General features: G+C 53.5%; 9 protein-coding genes across 9 annotated transcripts, besides 19 other annotated features; 4 read left to right on the top strand and 5 right to left on the bottom strand.

The window, feature by feature from the left end:
* Positions 1–101: 101 nt before the first annotated feature.
* On the bottom strand, positions 102–3,089 carry ACLA_094370 (putative Rho GTPase activator (Sac7); the record flags this gene model as incomplete). Its single annotated transcript, XM_001273162.1, has 3 exons — positions 102–2,362; positions 2,431–2,583; positions 2,933–3,089. 3 exons carry the CDS (start codon positions 3,087–3,089, stop codon positions 102–104), a joined length of 2,571 nt encoding a protein of 856 aa, XP_001273163.1.
* Positions 2,742–2,776: a microsatellite.
* A 640-nt stretch (positions 3,090–3,729) lies between the features above and the next one.
* Positions 3,730–3,756: a microsatellite.
* A 63-nt stretch (positions 3,757–3,819) lies between these two features.
* Positions 3,820–3,847: a microsatellite.
* Positions 3,848–4,236: 389 nt separating this feature from the next.
* Positions 4,237–4,269: a microsatellite.
* Positions 4,270–4,358: 89 nt separating this feature from the next.
* Positions 4,359–4,405: a microsatellite.
* Positions 4,368–4,405: a microsatellite.
* Positions 4,406–4,641: 236 nt separating this feature from the next.
* Positions 4,642–4,662: a microsatellite.
* Positions 4,663–4,921: 259 nt separating this feature from the next.
* Positions 4,922–4,957: a microsatellite.
* Positions 4,958–5,567: 610 nt separating this feature from the next.
* On the top strand, positions 5,568–6,063 carry tim9 (protein transporter TIM9; the record flags this gene model as incomplete). The annotated part of the gene is made up of 3 exons (XM_001273161.1): positions 5,568–5,575; positions 5,657–5,726; positions 5,869–6,063. 3 exons carry the CDS (start codon positions 5,568–5,570, stop codon positions 6,061–6,063), a joined length of 273 nt encoding a protein of 90 aa, XP_001273162.1.
* A 158-nt stretch (positions 6,064–6,221) lies between these two features.
* Positions 6,222–6,246: a microsatellite.
* Positions 6,247–7,032: 786 nt separating this feature from the next.
* Positions 7,033–7,071: a microsatellite.
* A 278-nt stretch (positions 7,072–7,349) lies between these two features.
* Positions 7,350–7,377: a microsatellite.
* Positions 7,351–7,377: a microsatellite.
* An 8-nt stretch (positions 7,378–7,385) lies between these two features.
* Positions 7,386–8,954, top strand: ACLA_094350 (bifunctional alcohol dehydrogenase/S-(hydroxymethyl)glutathione dehydrogenase; the record flags this gene model as incomplete). Its single annotated transcript, XM_001273160.1, has 5 exons — positions 7,386–7,406; positions 7,621–7,735; positions 7,810–7,945; positions 8,028–8,665; positions 8,740–8,954. 5 exons carry the CDS (start codon positions 7,386–7,388, stop codon positions 8,952–8,954), a joined length of 1,125 nt encoding a protein of 374 aa, XP_001273161.1.
* A 531-nt stretch (positions 8,955–9,485) lies between these two features.
* On the bottom strand, positions 9,486–11,207 carry ACLA_094340 (inositol-3-phosphate synthase INO1; the record flags this gene model as incomplete). The annotated part of the gene is made up of 3 exons (XM_001273159.1): positions 9,486–9,620; positions 9,683–10,445; positions 10,501–11,207. The coding sequence occupies 3 exons, from the start codon at positions 11,205–11,207 to the stop codon at positions 9,486–9,488; spliced, it is 1,605 nt and encodes a 534-aa protein (XP_001273160.1).
* Positions 11,208–11,656: 449 nt separating this feature from the next.
* Positions 11,657–11,682: a microsatellite.
* Positions 11,683–12,627: 945 nt separating this feature from the next.
* Positions 12,628–12,651: a microsatellite.
* A 1,554-nt stretch (positions 12,652–14,205) lies between these two features.
* Positions 14,206–14,248: a microsatellite.
* Positions 14,216–14,248: a microsatellite.
* Positions 14,249–14,506: 258 nt separating this feature from the next.
* Positions 14,507–14,544: a microsatellite.
* A 145-nt stretch (positions 14,545–14,689) lies between these two features.
* On the top strand, positions 14,690–17,219 carry ACLA_094330 (LIM domain-containing protein; the record flags this gene model as incomplete). Its single annotated transcript, XM_001273158.1, has 3 exons — positions 14,690–14,798; positions 14,859–15,011; positions 15,103–17,219. 3 exons carry the CDS (start codon positions 14,690–14,692, stop codon positions 17,217–17,219), a joined length of 2,379 nt encoding a protein of 792 aa, XP_001273159.1.
* Positions 17,220–17,558: 339 nt separating this feature from the next.
* Positions 17,559–18,566, bottom strand: ACLA_094320 (glycerophosphodiester phosphodiesterase; the record flags this gene model as incomplete). Its single annotated transcript, XM_001273157.1, has 2 exons — positions 17,559–18,113; positions 18,204–18,566. 2 exons carry the CDS (start codon positions 18,564–18,566, stop codon positions 17,559–17,561), a joined length of 918 nt encoding a protein of 305 aa, XP_001273158.1.
* Positions 18,567–18,601: 35 nt separating this feature from the next.
* Positions 18,602–18,629: a microsatellite.
* Positions 18,630–19,013: 384 nt separating this feature from the next.
* Positions 19,014–19,242, bottom strand: ACLA_094310 (uncharacterized protein; the record flags this gene model as incomplete). Its single annotated transcript, XM_001273156.1, has 2 exons — positions 19,014–19,057; positions 19,107–19,242. The coding sequence occupies 2 exons, from the start codon at positions 19,240–19,242 to the stop codon at positions 19,014–19,016; spliced, it is 180 nt and encodes a 59-aa protein (XP_001273157.1).
* Positions 19,243–20,215: 973 nt separating this feature from the next.
* ACLA_094300 (zinc-dependent alcohol dehydrogenase family protein) lies at positions 20,216–21,416 on the top strand (the record flags this gene model as incomplete). The annotated part of the gene is made up of 3 exons (XM_001273155.1): positions 20,216–20,360; positions 20,437–20,886; positions 20,941–21,416. 3 exons carry the CDS (start codon positions 20,216–20,218, stop codon positions 21,414–21,416), a joined length of 1,071 nt encoding a protein of 356 aa, XP_001273156.1.
* Positions 20,378–20,403: a microsatellite.
* A 98-nt stretch (positions 21,417–21,514) lies between the features above and the next one.
* ACLA_094290 (cupin domain-containing protein) lies at positions 21,515–22,090 on the bottom strand (the record flags this gene model as incomplete). Its single annotated transcript, XM_001273154.1, has 1 exon — positions 21,515–22,090. One exon carries the CDS (start codon positions 22,088–22,090, stop codon positions 21,515–21,517), a length of 576 nt encoding a protein of 191 aa, XP_001273155.1.
* Positions 22,091–22,561: the final 471 nt, after the last annotated feature.

The raw sequence follows: 22,561 nt of genomic DNA, 5'->3' as shown, positions 1-22,561 counted from the left end.
GGGTTCCCAATGAACCAGAAAAGAAAAAAGTGACAGGAAGAGGGGGGACAGGCCCCTTTTGAGGGCATCGCAGCAAGGTATACAAATATAGTCGACGGCTTTCAGTGAGGCGTAATGCCGTTGCTCTTCTCGTTGGCTTCTGAGATTGGAGGATTTTCCGCCTGCAGTGGAGTAGTAGGCGCGGCGGGGGCAGCCGCTGAGTCCTGCATTGCCTCAAAAGTTCGAGATGCGACAGGGCTTTCCGGAGTTCGTGGCTCTTCAGGTATCACCGGGGGCAGACCAGAAGTAGGCATGATGGGGGAGACTGGCGAACGATTGAATTCGTCCTTGCCCTCTTTCGGCAACTCGATCGGGGCCGGCTGGGTAGTGCTGATCCGGTCATTGGCCGCGGGAGACAGAGTCTTGCTAGACACAGGCCGTTCTGGGTCCGTCTGTGCAGGGCTCCTGGTGCGATCTCTTTCGGAATCGCGCACTCCATCCCGAACCTGCGCGACCTTGGCTTTGAATTTACCGAAGAGGCTTCGCTTCTCGGGCTCCAAGCTTTCCTTCGAAATGCCGTGGTTGTTATTGATTTCAGCGTCCAGGCTGAGGGGATGTTGTGATGGATCGTTGGCAAACTGCTGCAGGTCCGAAGGCGAACTCTTGCTGGAGTGGTGCCAACTGCCCACTGAGCTCGTACTGCGCTCGGCGCTGGGATTCGATGTCAGGAGTGGAGGTGAGCCGAGACCGAGACCGATTTGCTCATTGCTGCGTTTCGAGGAACGAGGAAATCGCCAACTCCGACGGTGTTCCCTCCGATCCACCCTGTCATCCGCCTGATCCAAATCCGAATGGTCAGTGAAGGAAGACCGCGAATTCATCGAGGGGGTCCGTGAACTATGGGGCTTGAGAGAAGTGTCCGCGTTGTGCGAGTCGTTCGGAGCCGCTTGCTTCTCCTCCGCCGCAACGTCACGGTTCGACGGTGAGGCAGAATCGTCACCGGGATCGGCCGTATTGGGAGGTCTGGGAGTCACCTCCCCGGCATCACTATCCGCTTCCTGTGGCCGCGTCGGTATCGGCGCGACGTTGAGAACGGATTCGGAGGTGGCCGCCTGCAGCGACAGAGACGAACTGTGGGCGCTTTCGCTGGCACTTCCGGGGATGCGCTTCTTCTTCAACCGGTTCGGCTGGCGTGGTTCCTTCGATTCGCCATTTTGTGGGGGGGACTTGGTGAAGAAACTGGACAATTTGCGTTCCCGTGTCGGTGTTACCACAGGTGGAGGGGGCGACGATATCGTGGTCGGGAGAGCCTCATGAAGGACGGGATTCTCGCTCATGGGGGCAGTGTTTACCGTGTTGATCGGCATAGGACCATGGGTGGAGGAATGCACATAGAGAGGTCCTGTGGCAGCGTCAGAAGGGGCCGAAGTCGGTGCCGTCGCAGTCGTCTGGCTGGCTTCCTCGCGCGAAGGCGGTGCTCGGCTGGACGAGCGAGAATTCTGTACGGAAGGATTGAGTCCTGATGGTGGGGCCCCAGTGGCCTCCAACACTCTGCCGTATCTTGCCGCGGTGATCGGGGACATTTTGGAAGGCAAGGTATTGCTTCGATGGACACCCACGCCGTTCAACGATGTTGGTGTGACGGGGCTGGAGGGATGGTTCGAGTGGTGCGAGTTCTTTGAAGAGACCGAAACATTTCGGCGGAGGCTCCCATACTTGCGAAAGCTCTCTGCGCCACCACTGGCACTCGAGACGGAGCGCCTGATGTTGGAAGAATTTGTCTGTCGGCGAGAAGCGCCCTCGACTTCCTTGAGAGTCTGCTCATCCGCGGCTGTGCCATTCATTCCGAACAGAAAGTGATCCTGGTTCTCGATCAAGAAGATCAGGACGTCCTGACTGAGCTTGTATTCATCTGGAGACATGTCGTGCTGGGGATGAGACAGCAATCCAGGCTGGAAAATAGCAGATAGGTTGGCCGACGTCATTCGGTTCTGGTCCGACTTGGACGCAAAGACAGCGAGCAGGTCAAGGATATAGAGGAGGAGCTGCTTGTTCAGGGGTGGAAGCTCCCGAATTAATTGTTGGTAAGCCGCAACGGCCTTTGCGTGGTCGAAGGCTTCAGAATCGGCCGTGGGGCCATTCTCCAGGGCCTGCTTCTGATACACACGGAGGGGCTCGCGAAAACGTTCGTAGAAGTCCAGAGGGACAATCGGTTCGGGAAGTTGGTTGAGATAGCGGCGTAGGACGTTTGCAGCATCGTGCACAGTATACCCCGTCCAGTCGAGTCCTTTTCCATATCGTTCGGGAGAATCGAAGATCTCCTGGAGATCCTTGATACGTTTCGCAGAGCCGTTCAATCGAAAGATCCCTTCCACGTCCGTCGCTGTCGCCAGGGAAAAAGTCCATCAGTGAGCTGTTCCCCAGATTTAACACGGCCACGAGTTTTCGTACCTTTTTCCTTGAGGAAGACACCACACTTGGCGACGACGATAGGGACATAACCGTAGATAAAGCTTTCACCGTTGTCGTTTGTGAGGGAGATGGCAACGTTCGCGTACTTGATACTGACGTTGAGGGGCACTCCGAAGATACCTTGGGGTTTCTCTGTGAGAACAGACGGGTTAGCCTGGTGCAAGACTGAGAAATGCGAGACGCTGAGAAGGAAAGCGATGGAAGAATGAGGGTCAGTTGGAAAGAAATAGCAAGGTACGCGATCGCTCTGATCGCTCACGACAAGCAGAAAGGTGACTAGAGAGAGAGAGAAAAAAAAAAAAAAAAAGAAAGAAAGAAAAAAAAAGGTGGGATATAGGCCACTGGCATGGGAGACCCGTCGACCGTGTCGCACAGTCCTGAAGCGCCCATTGCACCCGAATCCGCCCATTTCTACCAGCGAGGACATAGCCCATCGGTCCCCAGTGCAGGGATAAAGGGTCTTCAACCGGGTCAAGCGTACCTTTCACTTCCTCCTTCCTTGTATTCCGTTTGAACTGTCTCCACCATGACGCCAGATCTCGTTTCGACGGCGGCGAGGTCGAGATTTCGTGATGGGTCGCGGAGGCTGGAAGCGATGGGATGGTCCCAGCGCCGGGCTGCGACTTCCCTGTCACCATGGTGTCGACGGCGGTCGATGATCGCAGGGTGGGAATAATGGAAGAGGAGTGTTCGAAAGCACAAATGGGATCTTCACGAAAAGGCGATTTGAATCAAGTCCCTCGTCACCGCCCTCGTGTTCGCGCGCAAAAGAATCTCTGGGGCTGGGGGAGGAGATTGTGATTGATCCGAAAATAGCACGAGGGCTAGTCAGCCCGCGGGAGCGAAGTGCCGCGCCGTGCCAACACCGACGACAGATCCAGAAAGGGTAGCGTCTGGGTGACAATGCGGGGAGGATGGAGTCGTAACTAGTTGTTGGAAGGGTGTAATGGGAATAATTTGATGCTCCAAAGCGATCTCTGATTGATGGCGAAGATGGAAGATTGGAGGGGTGGTTGGTAACTTGGTAGACAAAGAGAGAGAAGGGGAAGGAGAGGGAGGGGGAAAGTAGAAGAGGAGTAACTAGTACGAGTAGAAGAAGAAAAAGAGGGAAAAGACCACATAGAACTAGTACAAATAATACAGTCGAAGAATGAATAAGAAAGAGAGTTGGGAGTAGTGGGCTGGAAGAAAAGGCTGATCAGAATTCAGTGATCACAAGAGAGGCACCAGAGGCACAAGCGACAAGTCAGAGTGCGAGGTTTGGCATAAGGCAGACCCAGTAGTAGTAATAGTGGTAGTAGTAGTCAAGTAGCCAACCCCGGGCTGTACGGAAAGATGTGGCTGAATGACCTCTTGGGGGGGAAAAAAAGAGAGAGAGAGAGAGAGAGAGAAGGAGTTCCGTGGGACAGACAGACTCTCTCGGTTGAAGGAGGACTCAATAGGGACAACGACAGGGATGCCGGCCTTTCCTCCTTGTTCGAATCTCTGTTTTCTCTCTCTCTTTTTTTTGGTTTCGATGAACTACCTTAATTATTTATTAAGTATCTATCTACGGAGTAGAGTAGATATCTGAGTACATTCGCCTCTCAGGAAGCGAACGGGAAAATCCTGATAGTCGATCCTCATCCAGAGTGGAGTAGCAAGATTGACGGAGGTCCATGAAAGATGTGCCAGATAGAGGAAATGAGCGGCGTTTTGCTTGTTGCCTCAGTGCCTGTCTACAATTGTCTATCTAGAGAGAGAGAGAGAGAAAATGACTCTATTCCAGATGAAAGTAGTATGTGCTGATAATGATGATGATAATGACGATGATGGTGAGGTTATGCAAAGACTCAAACCCAAGGAACCACTGCATTGGGATAGGTACTGGCCAGTGTCTAGATTCTCCACTACTACTCCGTACCTCGGTAGTAATGTAGGAGTAGTAGTAGGAGTAGTAGGAGTAGTAGTAGTATACTCTCCAGTGTACAGACTACAGAGTATGTTTGGGTATGAAACTTCTTAAGAAAATCATCCCCTCTCTAAGTAGATAAAAGGGTAAAGATCATCCCCCCGAATAATACCCCAAAAGACCCTTGGTTTCGGCTAATAAGAATAGAACTCCAGGACCAAGGTCGGGAGGATTATGACGACAGCCATGGGGTTTCATTCCATTGACGGAACGAATCGTTTCATGGCTTGCAGGGATAGACACACACACACACACACACAGAGAGAGAATCCATACCACGATAGATAGAGATAGAACTCTGTGTCTTCACCATCTCACGACTACTTCATAGTAGATACATTCCTACTAAATATGGACAACAGCCTCCTGAAGCCCAATTAACAATATGGACCATTCAGGTCTAGACAGGGTCAGTCCTGAAGGACTTAAGGTAACCATGGTTCACCAAATGGCTGGATGCCACCAGGCCAGGGCCCATTTTACTTTTACTACGGAGTATCCGTACGGAGTACTTGTTCCTTTTCTTTTCTTTTTCTTTTTCTTTTTTTTTTTTTTGCTACTGTTACTATTATAGAAACTAAGAGCCTCAGGTAGAAGTCATCGGAATGGATGAGTATTCTTCCGGGGAGAGCGATGCCTACACTTGTAACTTCGGAGATACTCTGTAGATGAGCTGGCGAACTCAAGTATGATGATGATTGATGATTTGGCAAGCAATTAGCTGGGAATAATAATATCAGAGACAAGGGCCTAGCCATATCATCTTAGCAGAGAAGTCAAATAGCATCCACCCAACATCATACTAGTAGAGCGAAGAGTCTAGCTCCTCGCAATGCCTTTCGTATCAGCTCTCTCGATGCATCAAGGATACACCTACTTACTTGATGCCTATTAATTATTAAGAATATTCTTGTAGAATGATCAGGCACACCAGGCTCAAGGAGCTCTGGCAAAGAAGACGCATCAAGCGTTGCTGCCGTAGAGCTCTGAAACGAGACCAAGGTCACATGTCCCTGTCTATCACGTGATGGAAACAGGAAGCTTCCGTTGCTTCGGAGGTTGTGGAAGAACCAGTTCATTCATTAATCGGACTTGTTTAGCTCGACCAACCGCTGTCAATTTCTCTATATTACTCCCAAAACAAATCCCCTTCATAACTTTCACAATGGATGGGTATGTATCTTCTGCTTCTTAACTCTTCGTATCCCAAATGTATATCTTCTGATGACGACGTGCTGACTGGATCACAAACAGACTCACCGCCGCGGAACAGCGAGAGCTCGCTACTCGCATGGAACGGAAGCAACTGAAGGAGTTTATGACGGTACGTTCTCGATTCAAATACCCTGAACTCATTGTGCAGCATGTGCCCGACGCTCCCATCCCTCGATCTCCTTCCTCCACGTCACCCGCAGAACCTTCATCGCGCGTCCAAATTTCTGATCTGCTTGTCCCTTTGCATACAGATGTACTCCAAGCTCGTCCAGCGCTGCTTCGATAACTGCGTCAATGACTTCACCACCAAGTCTCTCATCTCCCGGGAAGAGGGCTGCGTCATGCGCTGTGTGGACAAATACATGAAGAGCTCCGCCCGCCTGAATGAACGCTTCCAGGAGCAGAACGCCGCGATGATGCAGAGCGGACAGATGCCTGGCCGCTAAATACGCGGCATCCCCAACCAACTCTTCTCTCTTTCTCTTTTTTCTCTCTTCGTGCGGTTGTGTGTGTGTGTTTGTTTTTTTTTTTCAAAAAAAAAAAAAGACATCGGGGGTTTTCTATTCGCCGACACCTTGCGGTATGTGATCGTCTTCAGCTCACGAAAAAAAAAAAAAAAAAAAACAAAAGAGCATTGGGGCTGGTTCCTGCTTGAAAGCGAGGTGGGATACTTCTTGCAAAGGGACTATGATGGGAAAGGTGTCACCATGGGCTTTGCTTTTGATCTATGTAACATGTACAATATCGCATATTCCGACGGGAGAGGAGCCCTTGATGGGTTGATACTCGTCACCCCGTCCGAATGAGAAAGCATCGAGGCGTATGTCGCAATCTCGCAGATTGATTTGTTTCTCAAATGTATCGGAGAGAGTATTCTGAACATTGATTGTTGAGTTGAGCTGAAATGATAGGGAGGCACCTCCTAACCCAAGGGCTTAAGGTCCGTCAATCGACCTGACTTCTTAGAGAGCCTGGATATCTGCTACATATCCGGGAAACCAGCCCAGCCATCGAAAAGGTCGACTAACGGACTCTTCTCTGCTATCTTGGCACCACACGGACCCAGCCCGAGCCGGATAACATTACCCTTTTGGACTCGCTCGTCTCCCAGAACGAACTGAAGAAGCGCCTTATCGGTTTTCTCGCATTTCTCGCATCGAGGGGATGTGGATCTTGTAGAAGGAATCCATTTGATTGTAATCTGTAGAGTGGAAATATTTATCTGGTAGAGGAGTGAGTCATCAGTATCTCCTCCGTAGGGAGAAGCAAGACAATATTGCATCATGGGGAGCTTTTCCGAAGGCGTCGGGGAAATGAATGACATCCACGGAGAAGGGTCTGTTGGAGAATGCGGAGAGAGAGAGGAAGACATGAGGGGATTCAGATGTTGTATTAGTCTATACTAGTATCTATAGTATATCTATGTTATATATACATATAGATATATATATATAGAAGAGTCTGCCACTATCCAGGAAATGCCCCAGTAATAATAGCCATAGTACCAATACCTACAGAAGCAGCCGAGTCTTTTCCGTACCCCTCATCCTCTCTCCCCACTCCCCCCCTCGTCAATTTTTTGACATCCTCAGCGAGACAAGACGAATTCATTCTCCACTACTTGATATCCGCTAGATATATAATCTTCATCAGTCATAGCCAGCTCCCTTCGCTCTTATCTTCCCCTTTCACAAGCCGCTGCTTTTTTTTCTCGCTTCGTGATTCCTTCGAATCCCCTCCCCTCCCCTCCCCTCCCCTCCTTGACATCATGGCCAGTACTGTCGGAAAGGTGAGTGCGAGACCGCAACAACCTCCACTCGACCCATATCACTCCCCTGGATGCCAGAGACGAGGCTAACGTGACCCCCCCAGACTATCACCTGCAAGGTAAGAAGACTCCTGGCGCTATTTTTTGCGTCCCGTCCCATCCCGATGAGTCCCATCGGCAATGCTCCCGACAAGAGCACCAGAGCACCAGAGCTAAATAAGAACGGGAAATATAGGCGGCCGTTGCTTGGGCTGCTGGCGAGCCTCTCTCCATCGAGGACGTCGAGGTTGCGCCCCCCAAGGCCCACGAGGTCCGGATTCAGGTCCTCCACACTGGTGTCTGCCATACCGGTTGGTTTCCGCCTCCCCTCCGATGACCACGAAATTGTTGGTGTCGGGGATCCATGACTGATCCGTGTTCGCAGATGCTTACACCCTGTCGGGTAAGGACCCCGAGGGTGCTTTCCCTGTCATCCTCGGACACGAGGGTGCTGGTATCGTTGAGTCGGTCGGAGAGGGTGTCACTTCGGTCAAGCCTGGCGATTATGTCATTGCTCTTTAGTACGTTTGCTTCTCCCTCCATCACGGATCGATAAATTGTGTGCTCGAAACATGGGCCCTGACCACAATGCTACCTACCCAGTACCCCCGAGTGCCGCGAGTGCAAGTTCTGCAAGTCCGGCAAGACGAACCTGTGCGGCAAGATCCGTGCCACGCAGGGCAAGGGCGTGATGCCGGATGGAACCTCACGGTTCAAGGCCCGCGGCAAGGACCTGCTGCACTTCATGGGCACCTCCACCTTCTCGCAATACACCGTGGTCGCTGACATTTCCGTCGTCGCGGTCACCCCCAAGATCCCCACCGACCGGTCCTGCCTGCTGGGCTGCGGTATCACCACCGGCTACGGTGCGGCCGTCGTCACCGCCAAGGTCGAGGAGGGCTCGAACGTGGCCATCTTCGGCGCGGGCTGTGTCGGTCTGTCCGTCATCCAGGGCTGCGTCAAGAACAAGGCGGGCAAGATCATTGCCGTGGACGTCAATGACGCCAAGGAGGAGTGGGCGCGCAAGTTCGGCGCCACCGACTTCGTCAACCCCACCAAGCTCAACGGCAAGACCATCCAGGAGCAGCTCATCGAGATGACCGATGGCGGCTGCGACTACACCTTCGACTGCACGGGTAACGTCGGCGTCATGCGCGCTGCCCTCGAGGCCTGCCACAAGGGCTGGGGTGAGAGCATCGTCATTGGTGTTGCTGCCGCTGGCCAGGAGATCTCCACTCGCCGTAAGTTTCTGCCCCCTCCACCCCATTTCCTTCGGCACTCCCCCGTACTGAAAGTTCCAACTGACAATACACAGCATTCCAGCTGGTCACCGGCCGTGTGTGGAAGGGATGCGCCTTCGGCGGTATCAAGGGCCGCACTCAACTGCCCGACCTGGTCGACGATTACCTCAACGGCAAGCTCAAGGTGGACGAGTTCATCACCCACCGCGAGCCCCTGGACAAGATCAACACTGCTTTCGAGCAGATGAAGCAGGGCGACTGCATCCGCTGCGTTGTCAACATGTCGTAGGGAGCGCTGGTCCCGGGGTACAATTTGGGAGGATGTATAAAACCAGGATAAAACGACATAACGATGATCACGTTCCAATATACCGTCCGTTCGTTGTAGAGCGATGCATTATATAGATAGGAGGAGACTCGAGTAGATTTCGCGACGAAGACAGAGATTACCTAGACTTCCAAGGTCCTCACCCTGTAATACAGCCGGGAATCCCCTCCACCTCGCTCCGGATCAACGACAACAGCCTCCAAGCGAGACCCAAGCGAGCCAGCGACAAGCACGAGTCGACGACAGAGCTAGTCCGTCCCTCTTCTCCACATGGCCAAGTGTCCCTCTGCAAAAAGTCCATGTCTAAACCCAAAGTGAGACTATTGATAGTCCTCAACAACGGTTAAGAAGGTAGTCAAGTTCTACAGAGTACCCTAAGGAAGCAACATGCTGAAGATTGCGGTTCAATTAAATGAGTGGCTATAGTTGGCTATTGCTAAACAAATCAACAATACGCATCTAAACCCAAAGCACCAATGACATGGCTAACGCTTAGAAGAGCTTGTGCTCCAGAGTCATCTCCGAGTCAGGCTGGAGACCAACACAGGCACGGAAGATGTTGGTCAGAGCAGAGCGCTGCTTGGCGAGAGCGTTGACCACAGGGGTGCCAGGAGGGGTCAGAGGAGCCTGAGCGGAATATTAGCAAACCACAGCTCAAAACACCGAAAGAGAAAAAAAAGCAGACATACCTTGAGCATGTAGCTCAGAATACTGAGAACGCTGTGGAAGCCCTTGTAATCGGCCTCCTCGGCCGACTTCCAGCTGATACGGGTCATCATCTCGGCAATGACAACCAAGTCGATGATCAGAGGAGATGCCAGCAGAGAGTCCTCGCAGATGTTGAACAAGCTGATGGTCTGGTGTCCACCCATGAAGATCTCGGCATAGTACTCATCCAGAGCGCGCTTGTTGTCACCAACAGCGGGCATGTACTTGATGACCACGGTGTGGTCGGGGTGCTCGCCCTCCTTGTACAGGATGTTATTAGCCGCAACCATGTCATCCACGACATTGGACTTGGAGATCTCCTTGGAGCGGAACTGCTTCTGCGAGCTCAGGTTCTTGCCATCGTTGTTACCCAGATGGTTGTAGCTGGCAATGGAAGTGAGCTTGATACCGGCGTTGATCAAGAAGTCGACCAGAGCGGACTTCATCTTAGTCTGGCCGGACTTGAAGTCATCACCACCGATGAAAGCATTGTGCTTCTCGGCCAGCTGGATGGCTCCAGGAACGAAAGTGTTTTGAGGAGATCCGTTGATGAAGGGCACATTGTCCAGGATACAGGCCACCGCGAAGACAGTGGAAGGAGAGACTTCCTCGTGGCCATTCTTGATGGCGTTCAGAAGGTTGTCGGCCGTGTCATTGATACCGGGCAGAATGTCAGCATACCGCTCGGTGTTGGCAGTCCACATGACAATGACCTTGTCCAGGCCATGCTGAGTCTTGAAGTCACTGTTCCTTATTAGCCATTGTGTCATTATTAGATGAAAGCAAAACCAAGACTCACCGCATGTCCTTCTGGATGCGCTCAACGTGAGCCCAGCAGGCCTTGTCACCCTCGATGACATTGTCGGCACGGTCCTCCTGATTGGCAGCGATGAAATCAGGATAGTAGATGCTAGGCAAGGGCTTCATCTCGGCCATCTCCTTGCGGACGAGCTGCTTCAGAGTAGGCTCGAGAACCTGAGCGCGATCCATGGACTCGGCGAGATTCAGGCTGCTGATATCCCAACCACCAATGACCAGGTCATTGGGATGGACCATCGGAAGCAGGTCGTGGAAAGGAATGTTGATTTCCTCTCCGGTCTTGGTCTCAGTACCGAGCTTGACGGTGGAGCTCATGACAACGGAGCCATAGTAGTTGGAAGCCCGTTCACCCTCTCGAGTCTCCCACGAGAGATTACGGCGGTTGGCGATGATACCGGCGGTCACCGTGGAGCCGTTGTTTCCACCCCAGCCGACCAACATCATACCCACCTTGCCCACCTTACGGTCAACCTTGAACTGGTAGTTGGTGACCTTGGGGGTCGCAACCCACTTGCCATCGGCATTACGAGTGATTTCAGTGGTGTGATAAGCATACTGACTCTTGATCTCGTTGTCAGTGTACTCCACATTGGGCGAGGCGACGGTAAACAGAGGAGCGGAGGTCGCGCGAGCCGACCCGTTCACGGCGCCATTGGCAGCAACATCCGAGCTTGCGTGGGGAGCCATTTTATTCACAGTTCCTGGAGAGAGTCCTGGATCAAGTACTTGTCGAGAATAGGGAAAAATGGCGTAAGAACACGATGTTCTGTGAGCTCGAGTGATTTATTGGATGTATAATGCGCTATCCGGTGCTCCACCACGAGAGGATGAGCGCCGGCCGTTGAACGGGTGGTGACGCCTAGAAAGAAAGAAGAGACCAGGTCAGCGTACAGTGAACTTTATTCGGCGGTCGGAGCCAACGATTCAGGACAGAGAGAGAAGGCACAATTGACGACCATATTGGACAATGGGCAGGAAGCTCGAGAATGACAGAATACGTACGAGTTAAGAAGCGTTCCGAAAATTTTGACGGTTTTAGATCGATCACGCCTCGGAGAGAGTGATCAGGAAGACTTGAACAAGATTGATGACTTGAACGGAAGGTGAGAAAGATGAGATTGATGGTGAAGAAGAAGGAGGAAGCACGGAGGAAGCACGGAGGGAAGGGAGGGAATATTTAAAGCAGACTTGCACGCAACTCGCACTTAGTCACTCTGAGTATCCCGCTCTGCTCCGCAACCCACTTCTCGCCCGTCACAGTGATTTCCTACCCTAGGTTCTAACGTCCATTGGCTCTGTGGATTGTGGAATCTGGATACTGCGGAGCTGACAGTCAGTTATGAACTGATGAATCGAGTTGAGGTGAATCGAGTTAATTATTATTGCGGTGTGTTACTACTTCCGTATACGAGGACTTTTGCTCTGCCCCTCCAGGTACCCCTCCATGGATCTGGAGTTCCTGGTTCCTTCATTATGATTATTACAGCCTCCTGCTGCTGCTTTCGTAGCATCCAGAGTTGATACCCCTCTGTGTCCTTTTGAATCATGCACAACTCAGCTCTCTCCCCTCAACTGCTGCCTGGATGCTGCACAGTGAGCCGCCGACGCTCAACGGTTGCTGGGGGTTGAATTGTCCATTTGCACTACTATGGTACGATCTTGGCTTGATAACCAACCAACCATCCAAGGTTCGAACAATGCAGGTCGGACGCCACTGTTCCGTTAAAATCGACCTTCCTTGTCGAGTTTTCGACCCTAGTCTGCTGGAAGTGAGCAGTGAGCTGGCACCGAGCAACTATTCACTACGGTCATTGAGAGGTCCAATCCATTGGCCTTTGCGACTGCGTTCAAGAGTTCAGAACACACTCCTCGGACAGATGACGATTGACAGAAGGATGTTCGAGAGTCGGGGACAACGTGTGGTCTGCGCTTCCGTCGCTCGCAAGCAGCGGGTGGGCCAACACCAAGTCGTGAATTCGTGATTGACCAGGACGAAAACAGTTACTCCGAGATGTTGCTCCGTTTGGGAATTGGCGGTCTACAAAGGACGGAAGACCCAGAATGGAGCTAGTTCGTCTTCGCGCTTACAAGTCCAGAACGTCCAATATTTTTTTTTTTTTTTTTTTTTTTTACGAAGACGGAGGGAAGGCGATGGCATTGAGGGAGGTGGTGGTAGGGTGAGAAGCTTGACGATATCAAGACAGACAGGGGACATCGCAAAGGACAGAGGTGTGAATCAATCAATCTACGATTTGGGCGCCCTGAAGAGAACCTTCGATTGACTTGCAAGGGGCCTTCGTTGAACCCCCTGAAAATGGAATGTTGCGGTGTGTGTGGGCGGCGGATAGCTCGGTTGATTGTTCCACGGTTGCATCCTCCCCTTCCATCTCTTCCTCTTCCTCTTCCAGATGTGAAGATTGTCCCCTTGGTCCCTCCCTCTAGTTTCGTCCACAGGGATACGCAGTAAATAAATAGCCGCAGCCACGATGATTTTCAGTCAACCGTGGTTCACCAAATCAATGGTCCGAACTATCCAGGGACATAGACACCATCCTCGATCACCTTCCAGAAGCCAATTCTTTGAGAACGAGTGATCACAACCCGACCCTATAGTAAGAGCGTCAGGAGAGCAGGAACTTAGTTGACTTTCCTGCCCCTTGCCTTGCGGCGATATCCCCTCCACTTCTATGCACAGTACTTTTAGGTGGATGTCATCGCGTCCACGCCATCCGGACAATCACTACAGTCTCCAGCTCAGCCCTCAGGGGACAAATCGAGTAAGCTGGGGAGGTGTCATGTCATCTGAAGGGAGTCAAGGGAGGGCGGAGGAACGCATCTATTCCTAGATCAATCGTCCCATCAGCAGTCAGCAGTGACGAGGCTCGTGCACGATTGGGGAGGGAGGGAAGGGGGGGATTGGATCAAAAAGGGAACCAAGCTGATGGGATTTTCAAATAGCCAATATCGAGACACAAAAGTGTGTCCCAGACTCTCAGTCTCCCAGTTACCCCTGAGGAACGATCGGCGAGTTTGCAGTTTCAATTGCTGATTGATCTTGGTTCAGGGGGACTAAAAGTGTATATGAGTATGGAGGAAGTATTGTCCACTGTCCGGATTATCACACGCAAGTTCCCCCGTACTGGGTTAGCATGGACGGACGGCTCGGTCAATCAGTAAAAGTGGATGGAATGGATGAGAAGAACTGGAGGCAATTGTTCTTGTTCCTTGAATTCTTAGGTTGTATACAGAGTACTAGTGTCGAGTCTACTCCTACTAGCCTACTACTGTCTATCTATCTCAGAACTTACTACTATAGTATACACGCATGTGCTCTGAAAAAGGGGGGGCGCGAGTCAAAACAAACCCATCCTCTCCAATTACCGCTTGCCCATCAACAGCAGAATCCGACTCCTTTCCCTCTGCCTTTCTCAAAGGGTTCAGAGAAATATCCCTCCAGAGTTTAAAATCAAAGAGAAAAAAAAAGATAGAAACAACGAAAGTAACAACGAAAGGAAAACGCGTGTTCTGCGCTACTACCTACCAGCCTAACTTACTATTCCTGGATCGTCACACGAGGGCCTTCCGGTTCCACTCGCCAAAAAGACAACCCGCCTCGATACTTGGACAGTCTTAGTCTGTTCTTCCGTCTTAACTGACTCTGACCTAGTCAAGACTCAAGAGAAACTACTATCAATATTATTATTATTATTATTATTATTATTATTATTGTCGTTGTCATCCATCTTCCTACTGACTACTGTCTCCTCCCCTCCACTCCTTGCAGTGTGACATACATGCATCCAGAGCGTTCGGGTGCTTTGCTTGCTTGTCTGAACACTCCGGACCAGTAACCTCGATCGGTTGGAGACATACAGAGTCCTCTGCTATCATTCGGACTGCCTATCCTCCCCCCATTCTGGCCTGCAGAGCTGTCAGGGATCTTGTGTGGGTGCTTGCGTGTGTGGACGAAGGGTCCTGTTCGGCGGAGGAAGAGAAAAAAAAAATAAGGAAAGAAAGAAAGAAACACACGAACGAATGACGGTGATTGCTTGGTTGGAGGAATTGGTTTGCCCTTAGTTTTTTTTTTTTTTTTTGTTATATCGGGTTCAATGAACGCTCTATTCCAGTGATCAGGAGAGCAGATCCTGTAGACCCTCGCGTTGGTCGACATGGCGGGATTAATGGGCGCGGGTTTCTTGCCCACCATCAAATGTTCCAACTGTGGGCTGAGGGTCGAGATTTCGGAGATGGGGGATCACATCTGCAAACCCTCACCTGGTGAGCTTCCCCCTTACAATCGCCTCGATCTCCGAGCGTTGACTAACTCTTTCGCTGCAGCGCCTCCGTCTCCGTCTCCCTCGCCGCCTCCTCCACCTCCCCCGAAATCCGACCATGAGCCGCAACCTCAGGGTTCAATGCCAACGTACCTCAGAAACATATCCGGGCCCAGGCGACCGGGACCACCACCGCGAATTGATCCGTCATTAGCCAGTATGTGTGGTGCTCGCACTCCCGCCTGGGAAACCCCTCCCCCGCATGATCCTTTGAAGACAGCTCACTAATGTCGGATCGCATTTACTAGATCGACCGTTTATACACACCGATGGACGTCTTTCGAGAAAGGGAAAGGATTCTCTCACCCCGCCGCCTCTCTCAGTGCCAAATGGACAACGATCTCCATTTCATGCGCCGCAGCAGATTCGGATCCCACTGCTCGACGGACCCGACTCACCTGAAGTGATCAAACCAGTCGGGGATCTGCCTGCCTTTCCGTTACCACGCTCAATGTCTCGAAAACGACTCGATGCGCTGGCCCAGCTGCAGTCGGCTCAGACGGCTCAATCAGTCCCCTCATCGGAGTTCGCCAGTGCGATGGCCAAAGCGGCGGACCGACACTCGCAGAGTACGCGCTCATCATCATCAGGAACTAACTCCATCACCAAGGTCGGCGATCTGCCTCTCACGACCACAATCCACCATAGACGTGGAGATTCCATCGATAGCAGAAGTAGCTATGGGACTTCTGCGGGAAGCTCGAGGTATGGAGACAATAGCTCCAAGCGATCGACAGCCATGTCTAGTCGGCGACCGTCCCTCGGAAGCATCGCCCAAGATCACCATCACTTCCCCGAAGAATCGTCTTCGCTGCACGTGACCACGCTCGAACCCTTGATGGAGCATTCGTCTGCCTCGGAGCAGCAAGCGGGCGTAGACAGCCAACAGCACGAGCCCAAGAGCGCTGGCTTTGGTGGTTTTGATTTAGGGGTGTCAGCACCAACAGCAGCAGCGACGACAACAACAACTACTACTACTACTCCTACTACCCAGACGGAGACCGAGAAACCATACCCCGATCCATTGCGTGTTTCCTCCCACACCCAGTCCGACCGTCTGAGCAGTACGCGTGGATCGGTGGAACTGTTCTTTCGAAGCCCGTCGCAGAGCTCGTTTGGTCTCCCTGCCGATTGGTTGGACCCTACGGATGCGCGATCTTCATCCTCATCTTCCACAAACATCGAATACAAAGCCTTTCGACCTTCCGGGTCCAATTACCTCCAACCAGCTGTACAGCCGTCAGACTCCAAGGATGTGCCGAGCAGAAGCGCCACCGGCAGCAGCGAGAGCAACACATCGGTATCCAAGTTTGCGCGTGCGCTCGGGCTAGATCTTCCTGGTCATGCAGCAGACAATTCAACTTCCTCCTCTGATTCCTCGCCATCTGAGACGCGAAGTGGAACTTCTCTATCTAGCCTACCATCGGAAGCGAGTCTATCCCGGCGTAAGATGTCGGAGACGGTTGGACTGAGGGGTGTGGTTCAGGACTTGCCGGACAAGGCCAACCAGCAGACGGTGTTACCAGCATCCAACCAGACAGAGAGCCCGGTCGATCTCGAGCCGCCACGGATTTCGGAAGCGTTGTTTAGTCCCGACTCCCCGACCGATCCCGCCATCAATCAAGGCAGTCTGTCCCTGGTGGTAGAAAGGACAGCCAAACCCCTTCAGGATGCACCCCCGGTGCGACCTACCATTGCCCGATCGGCGACAGAACCGCCTGTCCGACCCCCGCCTCGTTCGAAAGGCCGCTGTCGGGGATGCGGAGAAACGATTATTGGTAAATCCGTTTCCTCCAAGGACGGCCGGCTGACGGGACGATATCATCGCGACTGCTTCGTCTGTTGCCATTGTCGATCTCCGTTCGAAACGGCCGACTTTTACGTCCTGAACGACCGGCCGTACTGTGCACAACACTACCACGAACTGAACGGCTCCCTGTGCAGCGGCTGTAACAAGGGGATCGAGGGCCAGTATCTCGAAACCGACGAGAGAACCGGCCGGGGACCGGGGGACTGTCAGAAATTCCATCCTGAATGCTTGACCTGCCGGACCTGCCGGATCCCCTTGAAAGGCGAATACTTCGAGTGGAATGGCCGGGTCTACTGCGAACGAGACGCTCGTCGAGCTGCTGCCTCGATGTCGCCCCACCGTCCCCAGCGGCCGACGATGCCCTCCTCACCTTTGGCGTCACATCCCCCCAACTACCCCCCTATGCCTTCTGGCTACCCTCGAAGCCCCGGCCCTGGGTTTGGTCCGGGTCCGGGTCCTCGCCGTCCTCCTGGAACCCTGGATGTCCCCCGCGGACCACCACCGAGCGCACGACGGTTCCCCGAGAGACGGACGACCCGATTAATGATGATATGATTGTACCTTTCTCCCCGGCCCTAAACAAAGGAGGCCCTTGGGGGGTTTTGACCTCGGGGAGAGTTCTTATTTCCCGCTCTATAGTCTTTTTTTTTTTTTTCTTTTTCTGCTTGTTGCCCTCTCGTCTGATTTATGCGAGCTGGACTGCCATATACCCATTGGTTTTCGCTTCAATGTCCGCCCCTATTGTTTTTATCTATTTCCCAACTGTCGCTTCCAACCGCCACAGGTCCGAAGAACTCGTGCATATTTTGGTGTGAGATATATCATCTTGGAAATATGGGTTAGCTATATGAAATAAGACGTTTAATGATTCATGTGAAATTCGTTCTCTTCTCTCTACTCTATCTTGCCTCGCTTCTCCAGCTTGGCCAGGTACTTGCGCCTAAACACCCATCCAAACATCATCACCAGCAGCGAAAGCGCCCACGCATGAGCTCTCTGCGACACCGTCACCGTGTCCATCCGACCTGCGGGCCCATCCACCTCCTTCTCGACATCGCGCACAATCGCTCGGCACCGCACCGGATCGTCGGTAATCACCCCATCCACCCCCTTCGCGATCGACCACCGCATCAGACTCGCCTCGTTGACCGTCCACACAAACACGCGCCGCCCAGCCGCGTGCGCCTCCTCGACCATCCCGCCCCCCATCCCCATCAACACCTTCTGGTTGATGTTGACCGACGCCCCGCTCGCCCGCAGCACCCGGCGCGCATACCGCACATCGAAGCTGATCAACGCTGTCTCATACCCCGGCAGATCACGCTCGCAGACCGGAAAGTACGCCCCGGCCCAACACCCCAGCACCACGCGCTCCGCCCACCGCGCACACGGCACCGCCGCAAATGCCTCCGCCAGCAGCGGCATGATCCTTTCGGGGAGATTATCCAGCTATCCCACCGCGTCGTGTTAGCCTACCGCTACTCCACTCCACCCAATCATCCCTCCCACGGGGAAGAATCGCCACACGCCTCGACGTACCTTGATATCCAACAACACCCACAACGCCTTCCCGGCATCCGACGCCAACCAGCCCAGCAGATCCACCAGGCGGGGCATGGGCGCGTGCGGCGCCTGCAGGGTGCGCAGCACGGCGAGCTCGGCCCACGTGCACTCATCGACGAAGCGCTTCACACCGAAGCAGCGCTCGAGTGAGCGGTCATGGCAGAGCACGAGCACCCCGTCCTTAGAGATGCGGAGGTCGGTTTCCAGGGCGTCGGCGCCGTGGGTGGCTGCGGCGGTGAAGGCCTCGAGGGTGTTTTCGGGGAGGTGTGAGAGATGCGGGTGCGAGGGGTCGGCGGTTTTGCCGCGGTGGGCGATGACCTGGGGTAGGTTGGGGGGCATTTGGGGTGTGTTGGGCTGTAGTGCTGTGCTCTGTGAATAGGGAATAGGGAATAGGGAATAGGGGGTTGTGGTTTGGTTTGGATCTATACATATATATATTCGGCGGAGGGGGGCATATGCAATGACGTACGGTCGGAGATAAGAAAGCATTGAAGCCGAAGACTACGTGGATATTCTGTCTCAAAGGATTTTTAATCGTGGCTAATCCTGTCTCACCTGGTCTGTGTTGTCGTCGGGCTGTTGCCTAAGCCCGCGGATTAGTGGATGCCCATCCCACTGCCATGACCCTTTAACCTGAGCTCATTCCAGCCGTGCCTCCAGCCACCGTGCGAAGAACTCTTTCGACTCCGTCTTGGATAGCTTCAACAACCGACTAAGCACCATCTGCACATGCGCCTCCGATTCCGCCATGCAAAACTCGACCTCCCGATAGGCCTGTACAACTAATCAGCTCGAACCCTCGTACACCAACTCGAGCTCCAGCATCATACCTTGATCTTGTCTACAAGACAAACAATATCATCCAGCATGACCTCGAACTCCCCCGCCACGATCCCCAGATGCCGCGCCGCAGCTGGTCCAGCGGCGGGACCTGGGGATGCGGCTGCGCGGTACGCAGGAGCAGGAGCAGAGCGGCCGCCAGGTTGCCGCCTGCGGAGTCCCCCGCGATGATCATCTGCGAGGGTTTAGTCGGGGGTTTGGTGACTGAATGTGTTTTGGGATGGGGATGTGCGTACGTTCGAGGGCGTGATGCCCTTCGTCTGCTGCAGGAATCGGATGGCGGATACGGCTTCCTGCAGCTGGAGCGGGTATCGGCCTGACGGTGCGAGGGTGTACCCCACCAGTGCGATGGCCAGGGCCTTTGTCGTATAATATGTCCAGATGGGTGGGCACAACCGGCTTGCAGCAGGCTCCTCCTGTGTCTTGTGAGTTTCAGGGAGATCATACAACAGGGGCCGAGCAGACCGTGAAAGGCAGACGAGAGTCTACATGGTGGGTTCGCTGGGTTGACAAAGCCACAGTATCTTGACTCCCTCCGGAGTCTCGTCGATCGTCTTTGAGAGGTGCTGTTTTCGCAGAAAGGCTTCATAGATCATCCCGGTCGTCGCAGGCGTGGACCTGGCCATGGCGAGTGTGCTTCAATCGCATATTCGCAGAAGAGACTCCCATACCACATCCAGGTAGAGACATTCCGGCGCAGAAATGTCCTGGCCAAAGCCAAATGGATACGGATAGTTGGATACGCGGAGCTATGGCTCAAAGCTCCTATACCCAGTGGATTTACCGTCCTTCAACCCGGGGAATCTGTTGATCATCCCCTCATGCAAGCAATATGTCCAACCTCCCCTCCCGCACTCGTACATTGGCAGCTTTTCTATGCTCAACACCTCTACAGCTCATGTATGATAGCCGTGGTTTCAGCCAATGGGACATATCTCAGTCCCAATATTTGAACAAAAGACCTCCAATAATCCAGGGATGAGAAAATGCCGAAATTCAACTTTCTCCAGTTGCGGGGCAACTCCACAATAATGACGCACTTTTTTTTTTGCCTGATTTCTTCCAGCGTCCGTCTTCTAGATCTTTGCCTTGTAGACAACTTCTGAGCGTTTCTGTCGATCACTGTAAGCCTTTAGACGACACTTACAATGGCGCCGATCATCAAACAATGGAAGAGTAATCTCCAGGGCTTCGACAGTCTGCACCAGGCCGAAGCTCCCATGCCCACACCCGGTAAAGGCGAAGTCCTTGTGGAAATCCATGCCGTCTCTCTCAACTATCGCGATACCGAGGGTGAGTGGTCCACGTTCAGAGAGAGAGAGAGAGATAGAGAGAGGGGGTCAGACTGAAAGTGACCTGTCCGATATAGTGGTCCAAGGAGAGTACAACCATCACAAAGCCACCGATGGCATCGAAACCGTCGTCGTTCCCTGCAGCGATATGAGCGGCGTCGTCACGCAGGTGGGGGACGGCGTGACCACCTGGAAAGTCGGCGATCGCGTTCTCTCGACCTTCCTGCCCGATCACCAGACCGGACAAGTGACCGAGAAAGAGCTCGGCGGAAGCCTGGGCTTACCGGTGGACGGAGTGCTAGCCACACACCGAGTGTTTCCGGAGCGCGCCCTGGTTCGGGCTCCGGCGCATATGATGCACGAAGAGGGCAGCACTCTCCCCATTGCGAGTGTGACGGCGTGGATGTCGATCAATGGGATGCGGCCGATGGGTCAGAACGGTGGCCAGGGGGAATATGTGCTTCTTCTTGGCACCGGTGGCGTCTCGATTGCCGGGTTGCAGATTGCCAAGGCGTCTGGCGCGAAGGGTGCGTCTTGTTGGAAGCTACCTCTGTGCTGGGGATAGGTGCTGATAGTCGCAGTGATTATTACTTCGTCCTCCGATGAGAAGCTGGAGCAAGCGAGGAAGCTCGGGGCCGACTACACCATCAACTACCGCACGCAGCCTGACTGGGACAAGGAAGTGATGCGAGTGACCAACAACCACGGCGCGGACATCATCCTCGAGACTGGCGGGTCCGATACCCTGAGCAAGACCTTTGACTGTGCTGCCTTTGGCGGGTTGATCGACTGCATCGGCTACACCTCCGGCAAGCAGCACAACCCGAACGACCGCTTGAACATGAACGTCCTCACGCTGCGCAAGGACCTGACGATTAAGGGGATTATCAACGGGCCCAAGGACCGGTTCGAGGAGATGGTCCAGTTCTACGAGAAGCACCAGATCCACCCGGTCGTCAATCGGGTCTTCCCCTTCGAGGAGGCCAGGGCGGCATTCCAATTCCTGGCCAGCGGGGCGCATTTCGGCAAGGTCGTGGTCAAGGTGAAGGATCCGTAGACGATGAGATTTTTTTGTTCTCTCTACATTACATCACGTACCATACTCTTGTCTCCAATCAATGCTCCTCTCCAAACAAAGATCCCATGGCCAACATCTTAGTTCAGCGCTCGGCTAGGCTTGATATCGTGATTGTCATGCAGCGTCAAATCCTCCCCCAACACCGCATCCCCGATCTTCACCTCCTGGCATTCCTGCAGCACAAACACCATCCGCGTCCACTCGGTCTCACTCGGGTTCCTCCACGCATGCATCGTCCCCCGCTGCACCGCGATGTCCCCGGCGCGGAGAACCCGCTTCTCGCCCGAATCCAGCAACATCTCGATCGTGCCCTGCGCGACGATCCCGTAGTCCAGGCTCTGGGTGCGGTGCATGAACGGCGGCCCGCCCGGCGCAAAGTCCACCACCCGGCACACCGTGCCGTTGGGGTTCACCAGACCCAGGGTGTTGCTCTTGGCGAGGTCCTCGTGCCGCTTGATGTCCGTCTCGTCGTTCAGGTTCGCGGGGAACTCGGAGGTAGTGTACACAACCCCCATTCCCAGCGCGCCACCCTGGAACGAAGCCCAGTTGAGCGGGGTCTCGGAGTGGATGACGGCTTTGCCTTCGGGGTTGTGGGTGGTGATGTAGCGGGTGACGCCCGTGAGGGGCGAGACCTGGCCTGGGTTGGAGGACATTGGGGGCTAGCGGAAGCTGGCGGAATGTAGGAGTAGGACCGGGGTAGGTGTTGACTGATGTGTGAGAGAAAGTGGGTGGCTTTGCTTGGGCTGGTCGAAGGCGAAAGGGGGGGGTATAGCGGCTTATATAGATGGGGGGAGGGGCTGGCGGGAGGATGAGACGTGCATGATTTTCAAAGCTGCAGACTGCACGTAAGATCTGGAGGGTTACTCTGTATTTCCTTGCTCCAACAGATTATGATTAGTGAAAAGAAGCTTAGCTGCGGGGAAACTGCACGAATGCGCTGGCGCTGCTTCGCAGTGGAGTCAAGTCAGGCATATCAACTATCCATCCTCTGGCCGTCTCCCCGATGATGATTGATTTCTAATCTTTTTGCAGCAAAGAGTCAGACTGAAGGATTTTCCGACGCCAGCTATTCATCAGTGGGGTTCCACTCTGGTTAAGTAAACTGGACAATGGATATAGTAGAT

The sequence above is a fragment of the Aspergillus clavatus genome, genomic scaffold, assembly GCF_000002715.2.
Source record: "Aspergillus clavatus NRRL 1 1099423829798 genomic scaffold, whole genome shotgun sequence".
NCBI lineage: Eukaryota > Fungi > Ascomycota > Eurotiomycetes > Eurotiales > Aspergillaceae > Aspergillus > Aspergillus clavatus.
This window is presented reverse-complemented; position numbering and strand designations above follow the sequence as displayed.